Source organism: Patiria miniata, unplaced genomic scaffold, assembly GCF_015706575.1.
Source record: "Patiria miniata isolate m_02_andy unplaced genomic scaffold, ASM1570657v1 HiC_scaffold_22, whole genome shotgun sequence".
Classification (NCBI taxonomy): Eukaryota; Metazoa; Echinodermata; class Asteroidea; order Valvatida; family Asterinidae; genus Patiria; species Patiria miniata.
The window spans coordinates 6880504-6888896 of NW_024037061.1; the positions used below are offsets into that span (position 1 = coordinate 6880504).

General features: G+C 38.1%; 2 protein-coding genes across 2 annotated transcripts; both read right to left on the bottom strand.

Moving 5' to 3' along the window:
• Window positions 1-5243: 5243 nt before the first annotated feature.
• LOC119730175 (microfibril-associated glycoprotein 4-like) lies at window positions 5244-6606 on the bottom strand. The gene has a single exon (XM_038202961.1). It carries the CDS (start codon window positions 6259-6261, stop codon window positions 5254-5256), a length of 1008 nt encoding a protein of 335 aa, XP_038058889.1. The 5' UTR covers window positions 6262-6606; the 3' UTR covers window positions 5244-5253.
• A 602-nt stretch (window positions 6607-7208) lies between these two features.
• LOC119730676 (microfibril-associated glycoprotein 4-like) lies at window positions 7209-8393 on the bottom strand. Its single transcript, XM_038203668.1, has 2 exons — window positions 7820-8393; window positions 7209-7369 (listed from the first exon to the last, which is right to left on the bottom strand). The coding sequence occupies exons 1-2, from the start codon at window positions 8391-8393 to the stop codon at window positions 7209-7211; spliced, it is 735 nt and encodes a 244-aa protein (XP_038059596.1).

Below are 8393 nucleotides of genomic sequence, written 5' to 3' on the forward strand. Positions count from 1 at the left end.
TACATTTCATCTGACCCATACGGGGTTTAACGGGCATTCACTTTCATTAAAGGGCAAACACACTTCACATTTTTCAAGCATCTTTTTACCCTAAAAGGGCCGGGTTCTTTTGACCATCTCTCAGCCGGGGGGGGGGGGCGGATTCCCCCTAAGATCTCGGCAACCGAGTACTCGATACATGCATAGAGCAACTCATCATCTCAAAAAAAATTCATTCTTTAATAAATCAATTATAGACTGGAACCATCTTGAGGAAAACCTTGTTCAAGCCGACTCGGTCAAGAGGTTTAAAACCCTCCTCGGCCACGGACCTCATCACATATTGTAACATCCCAGCGCACACTCTCTCTCCGTTGCGTGAATGCCTGAATAGGTTCTGCAACGTACCCGTACAGATACAGATACAGATCATGAATATACCCATGAAATTTCATAACTATAGGTCAATGGCTTTTGGAATTATGGCTAATTAATTATTCATATGTACAAATGGTAATTCTGCTTTGTGTACACGACGTATTTTTTATTTTTTTGTATTTTTGGTATCAAAAGATGCGCAAGGCTCGAGGCTAAACAGTCATAACAGCTCGGGTCGCGAAAAAAAAATTTCAAGGCTATCGTGAAAAAAGTCGGGGGGGGGGGCGGATTATTCCTCACACAAAAGTACACCGCAAAACACAACTATTCGCTTCAGCAACGAGGCAACAACAATACTACTGCGCATGCCCCGCCCGGAAGAACGGGCCTCCCCGGCTGGCCACCAGGGGCTCCACTGCGCGGCTCCACCGTGGAACCGCGCTGGTGCCCTCTGGCGGCCGACCGGCACGGACGCCACACTATTATACAACACTCTCCCATAGTCTAAGCACACAGCCTCACGATCGAGGACCGTTTTCAACAAAAACCCAACTCTCGAGGACTGAAAGGATCTTTTGTTCTCCCTTTGTGTGTCTGTCCTCGATCGCAAAGCCATGCAAGAGCACACGTATGTCATGAATAATTCAGTATGTGCTAGGCAAGTCCCATAAGGAGCGGAAATGTTAATGATATTCTTTACCACCCTCGGAAAAACGTTTGCAAACGGGTTACACCAAGGATTATCAATTAAAGTTTGTTTGAAGCCTTGGTCACTTTGATTTGTACATTTTCATCAATCTTATTTTTCCCATTGAATGGAGCTAAAATTCCTGAAACTTGTCTTGGCGTGTTGTTTTTTTAATATTTCCTCTATATCAGTAATTCCATCTTATGAATGTTTTCTTCAAGGGTTACGTGGCATCTCCAAGATACCCATCCTAAATAAGCCATAAGAATTTAATATATGCTTTGCAGAATCCGCTTGGGAGCATGCAGAGACTAATGGCTATTGGAAGTCATTCCAATCCATTTATTCTGCTTATTCTGCTTATAGAAGGTTATTATGCTCATTTGCTTTGAGACGCAAATTCACCAGTTGAATATTTATGAAATTTCAGTAAAATCTGGGCATGAAATTATGTACGGCTGAGCATAACAACACAAGGTCCAGCCCAACACCTTGACACAGTGCATCCTCCCAAATCAGCCACACACTTTTGCCATATAACCTCAATCCTGCAAAATCTTCCATTTTGCAAAGACGATTTTGGAGGATTTGGGAAGGTTAGGGTTATTGTGGAGTGCTTGTATACTTTATGCATACATGAGGCAATCATTAATTAAAGAGCAAATAAAATGCCTTCTCAAGAATATGGAACAAAAGCACCAAGATGCATGGCTTCCGTGCACAAGATCCGTCCCCTCCTCTCTTAGAACTGTCACCCAATTTCCCCCTCACAAATCGAAATATCAAAAAGATTTTTTTTAAAAGGGGAAAAAAACTCATATCCTTTAGCGTATAAAATGAAACTTCTGGCCACTTAGCTCTACACCAATTGATATGGTCGTCACCATAAATTGCCAATGGTACAGGACGGAGAAGTAACATTTTCAGAAACGTTCCGGAAGCCAGTCAGTGGTCAGTATTGTGGTGTCTATGCTAGGCAATTCTAAAAAAAAAAAAAAAAAAAGGAGATATACAGACACTACATCTACCTAACTTGTGGGGTTTTTTTTGCATTGTTTAGATCCCAAGGTTGGGTCTACCATAAAGAGCAGCGACGACAACTCTCCCAATCTTCATCATCTTGACACCAAGTTGGTCGAGAAAGTTGCTCTGAGGCAGTCGGTGGAACAGTATGGGTCAGATCTGAGTGCTGTTTCCTTTTAGAATCACCAAAAAGACCCAGATACGAGATACAGCAAAGGAACAACAATGTCTGACCTCATTTGAGTTCATGTAGACATTGGGAGCGTGCCAATTCAAAGTAAAACAATTATTCTAGTCGTAAAAAAAAGTTGTTGTTTTTTTACGAAGTTCAGGGATAACTAAATGGATGAAATTTTCTCAAGGTATTCAAATAGGATCTGGGTAACTTTGCTGGCAAAATATTGAAACATTTTGATGTAGAAAGGTTAGATTGCAACCCTGACTGCAGCATTAATGGGCAATATTGGAAAACATTAGCTAACAATCCAGGAAATCGCTTCCATTTTCCAATGTGTTGTTTCACACATTTAGTCCCAGTTGGGAAAATGTTGTCGGCACTGAGCAGCAAACATGAGTAGACCTGATAGAGATTACGGCCCATGGCCTATAAAGGCCAAAAGTGAACAACTGAAAAATGGACAAAGTGTTGAAACAAATATACCAGACAGGTATCAACTGAGCATTTATTCATTCCTCATCTTGCTTGGTATAAGCATAATTCAATATACTCATAGGCCTACAGTTGGCCAAGGATTTGAACATGACACTTTATTTTCTGGTCTATACTGAAGTCACAATTACCTGTTTTTACCTTGCTTTTAATGGAAACAAATCTTATTGATTTAAAATTGCAATTAATTTACTCAAGTATCATATCCTTCAGTGACATCCTGTCTGATAAAATAGTTTGTGCTGTGCAGATTATCAACATATTTGATATACTTTGCAATGTAATCAGTGCAATAATGAAAGTTTTAAATATTGAAATTCTTCTCAAAACATACAACAATCATTGATGGATCCAGACATATATTTTTGTATTAAAGAAACAAAAAATATGATGTTTTTCTCCGTAAATTACAAAAATTTTCATTTTATTCAAATAAAACTGTTTTGAGTTTTATACCAAAATCTAAAATATTTCTACATATCTTAACCTATTTTTTAGTCAACAACCTGGATTAATCAGTAATTTAATCAGTGTTTAAAACAAGTTTGTGCAGTCTAGGTGCCATACAACATACATGGTGCTATATACGGTAAATTTGTAGAAATTTCTGGCGTAAAGGGTGAATCTATGAACTTTTGCAAACTAAGTGTTTATGCGGTCATGTTCATCAGCTGCAACAACCAATATTGTCACATTTTTTTTACGAAAGAACAATTATTTCTTCTAACATCGTTGCATATACTTACTTAGCCAACACAAAACCAAACTCTATTATATCCAACATAGATTTAAAACACTAAAGTTAACAACACTCTATCACTTACGTCACCCTAAATAGCTTCCCTTACTAATGTTAGTACCAAACATTTGTGCAACAGCTCAAAAACACATTTTATCCAATACATCTGCGGAGACGTATTCCACAAACAGTGATAGTTTGTCTGTGGTACTGTAGTTCCACGGTGGATGTTCATGATTTTAAAAATCTTCCATAAACTTCAGCGAATATCAATAAAATGTTGTTGCAATTTTTTACAGATTTTTCATTGAACGGCTTTCGAGAATGTAGATATCGCTTTTCAAAGTTGTTTGTATCGAATAAGAATTCTCTGGGTTTTTTACGAGTTAGAGCGAATGATGTTTGAGTCATTGACATTCTGACCGATAATTATTTTGTGCCGTGCAATTATTGTCGTATTTAAAATACATCAGTGAATTTTACAAAATGTGTAGTTAATAAACTCTTTCATATTCTAATTAATTCTATATACCCACTAATAAAAAAATCAGTGATGGATCCAGATGACAAGTATCATACTTTTTCATCAACTAAAAGGTACATTTGTTTATTACTTTTAATGTTTTCAATTAATTAAAATAGAAACAGGTACTTTTAAAATTAGATTATCAAAAGCACCTTTGTTTCTATATTTCCTCTCCAGAACCTGGATCAATCACTGATCTTATATATTTCTAAAATTATGTACAATGTCTGGTGTAACAATACATGTTTATACATTTTATTAATTCAGTAAGTCCACATTTGATTTGCTTCAACTCACACAAGACGTCTAGACTTTGAACATTTCATCCCCCAACTAGTTTAAAGTAGAACTCTTTTTTATACTTCAAGTACTATATTTTACCATCAGTTCAAGCCCAAATATAAATACATAGTCGATATGATATTTTGACTATAATAACTCAAAAATTGAGTAACCAATTTCTAAAGGTAGTTACTCAAAACAATGTAGACAAGTCATTACAAAAACACATTTGTAAGGACAAATCAAACTATGTGTTTGTATCCTTCCAAAGACTACCCACCCTTTCGCTGAAATATGTACATGTATTTTACATGTCGTGCCACTGCTGTGCACCCTTCTGTTACCAATATAATTATAAAGATATCATTTCACGCAGCTGCAAAACTAAGTGTTCTAATTTAATTGTTGCAAAAACCAAGTCATCACATAAATGAATAGAGCAGGGCTAGTCTTGTAGACAACTCCTGTCCGGGTAAGAAAATAAGCCTCAAATGTAAGATGGTATTAAGTACCTTTACGAAGTATGTCTGAGACACTTGACAGTTGGATAGTGATCTGATTATTTGGACAAAAGAAAGATGCTGAAAACGTCCGAGTAGGACTAAGACTGAAGTCTAAATCCTCATGTATTTCGTGCTTATCTCGTTTACGTTGCATGTCCTAACTTATTTGAAGTATGCAGTCTACACATATTAGCTTGGTGCTAATGTGGTATTCACGTGACATGTGGCAACGCAGAAGACCACTCGACTATAAACTGTCGTATACATGTATAAATGTAAGCAAACATCGTGCTAATTATTCATCAACTTCTGATCCTAAAATACTATTGCCAAATGTTTCTTTAGATATTTGAATGCACATCTTTTGTTGACAATTATTTGATCAAATACAACCAACCAATGTTGATATTTTGAAGTGTTTTGTTAGACCAAGGTTGGTATCAAATCGACTTTTAGTCACACTTTTTACAAAGGTTTTATTTTCATAGAACAGCTTTTGAGACTGTAGAAATTGCTCTTCCAACTCCGCCATACAATGTGATCCGCAAATTGCCCTTGCCCATACCTTCCATTTAAATTTGAGTTATAGCATTGATTATACCACCACGCCCCTTCGTGCTGTCTAGCACAAATCCCATACATGTATATGTCATTGTCCTTGTCTTTAGTTGAAAACATCATTCCATTGTGGTATGTGAGCGAGTCTCCTGCAGTGCTGTAAATATTGTACGGGTTGACTCTGAGTGTGTAGTTGTCTCCATGAATCTGAAAGTCGTCATATTCAGCCCATGCCGTGTTATTCTCCCAGTCCTCTAAGTCAATTCGTAGTTGCCACTTACCTTCAGTCTCAGTCAGGCTGCGTAGGTTGTCATTACCAAGCCAGAACTCACCAGACAAGCTGCCAAAGCCAACCTGGTAGCCAGCCCAGTTGCGGTAGAAGTCAACGCTGCCATCCTGACGCCTCTGAATGACGATCCATCCTCCTCCATCAGTCTCCATGTCACAGTAGACCTGTAGCCCATCATTGAATCCAGCTGGGAAAATCGTGTAGATACCGCTCACATTATGACCAGTTTGAAGGACCTCATCACAACCTCTGAACTGAGGCACAGAGAAGAGAGATGTGTCTACATCGTCATCAAAGTACACACTGCCGTAGTGTGTAATGAAATCAGCAGGATATTGCATCCTTGTCAAATTGTTCATTTGACAAAGTTGTTCTGTTTTACAATAATTCACAGATCGGCAGTTGTTATCAGCATGACAGTAGCTAACACAGCGGACAGTAGACTTGACCTGTTCCTCTCTAAATGTCGAAGTCTGAAGTGTACGATTGTCTGCAGCGATAAAAACACGTTTGCGATGGAAACAGTTATCTCCTTGGAAACCATCAACCAAAACCAAAATTGTAACGATCACCAAACTGATGCTGGATATCTTGCTACCAGGGTCATATAGACATGAACTTTCCATTGCTAACTTATTTTTTTTCTGTTAAGCAGATGTGAATAAGCCTAGTAGCGAGTTGCTGAAACACCTTGCAGAACAATCATTGGTAGACGAGCATACAGAGAAGTGTAGGCGTCCAATTGATGCAAAACACTGAAGTGTTCTTGTTACTGTAGTCACAAGCAGATGCCACAAGTCATATAATCTTGCCAATGGACGTGGGAAAGCGTCATTGGTTGCCTCTAGTCACTAATAATGCTAATAATGCTAAAAAGCTAATAAACTGCGCCTAATTTTCTTAACTCCCACCATTACTTGTAGGCACGCTTGAGACTGGTAATTGAAATGAAGGTCACTTGATGGAACTACTTACAGATCAGTATTTATGGGTGCTCAGTCTACACGTATGTCCTTGGCTTATTGTCGTTTATTTCGAACGTGCAGCAAGTGATCGTGGGTCCAATTTAAAAACTCCATGATCGCAAGAACAAAAAGATAGGAGTCTTGCAGTTTACATCTCATTATTTCAATAGAAGCGAAGCATATAGATGGCGTAGTTATTCTTTGATATCTTATGGTCGATTTGCAAAAATAAATCCGCCAAACGTTTTGTCAACGACGTGCAAATATTGAATCCAACATGGCCGAAAACACCCATTATTTTAACTAAAGGAACGATTTCATCAACAAAACTGCATGTGTATCAATATCAAATATTTCAACTAGCCCAGCATCCCTTATTTTTGCCAAATTCAGGAAGTTAAAGGCGTCTTCACTGGTGTAAGTTCTTGCATTCGTTTGGAATATTTTCCCAGGAACTTTAGAACATTATCAAAACGAAATTCGTCACACTGCAATTTCCAAAGGTAAACTTCATTGAACATCTTTTAAGATTGTAGTGATTGCTCTTCAAAGTGTATTATGCATACCGTGTGATTCAAACATTTTCCTTTCCAATATCTTGCATTTAATTAGGTTTGTAACAATCGGCATGTACCTTTACGTTGTCTAGCACAGAGGTTGGGGCTGTTTTCATTGTCTGTGGCTTTTGTTGATCTCATCATTCCATTGTGATAGCTTGCATTGTTTTTTGTAATAAGAAGGCACAAGGCCATGAATGTAGCAGCTACATCTACAACAAGCAAAAGTGACAGGAATTAACAACAAAGAAATAAACTTTTGACCACTCGCTTCAATTGAAATAAAATATAACAATGGAAAAGCCGCACGTTGAAAAAGAGACCGTTTTTGGTAAATTTCCAGTTTCAACACATTTGAAAATGAGATCGTTATAAATATTTTCACAATTGTTAAATTATTAAATGGTTGCATTGTGTTAACAAAAACGTATTCAATCATGTTATACAGTTTTAATAATGCTTTTTACCACAAAATCTCCATTTTTTATATAATTTATATTTTTTTTACCACTTGGGTTTTATCTTCAAAGAACATCCTTTAAGACAGTAGTGATTACTTTTCCAGGTTTGCCAAATTATTCCATTATAAGCCCCGTGCTTTTGCCCATGTAAGCCATTCAAGTTGCAATCATAACAATCTTTGTACCACCACGCCCCTTTACGGAGTCTGGCACAAACTCTTGAATCTTTGTCATTGTCCCTGTCTTTGGTTGAAAACATCATTCCATTGTGGTATGTGAGCGAGTCTCCTGCAGTGCTGCGGGTATTGTATGAGTTGACTTGGAGTGTGTAGTTGTCTCCATGAATCTGAAAGTCGTCATATTCAGCCCAGGCCGTGTTATTCTCCCAGTCCTCTAAGTCAATTCGTAGTTGCCACTTACCTTCAGTCTCAGTCAGGCTGCGTAGGTTGTCATTCCCAAGCCAAAACTCACCAGACAAGCTGCCAAAGCCAACCTGGTAGTCAGCCCAGTTGCGCGTGCGGTAGAAGTCAACGCTGCCATCTTGACGCCTCTGAATGACGATCCATCCCCCTCCATCACTCTTCATGTCACAGTTGACCTGTAGCCCATCATTGAATCCAGCTGGGAATATCGTGTAGATACCACTCACATTATGACCAGCTTGAAGGATCTCATCACAACCTCTGAACTGAGGCACAGAGAAGAGAGATGTGTCTACATCATAATCAAAGTACACACTGCCGTAGTGTGTGATGAAATCAGCAGGATTTTGCAT

What these genes read in the sequence shown, in the direction of transcription:
- LOC119730175 (XM_038202961.1), bottom strand. Translation starts at nt 6,261, where the DNA reads ATGGAAAGTTCATGTCTATATGACCCTGGTAGCAAGATATCCAGCATC.
- LOC119730676 (XM_038203668.1), bottom strand. Translation starts at nt 8,393, where the DNA reads ATGCAAAATCCTGCTGATTTCATCACACACTACGGCAGTGTGTACTTT. An exon ending in AAGAGTTTGTGCCAGACTCC is followed by an intron (nt 7,370 to 7,819) that starts GTAAAGGGGCGT and finishes TGCTTGTTGTAG; the next exon opens with ATGTAGCTGCTACATTCATG.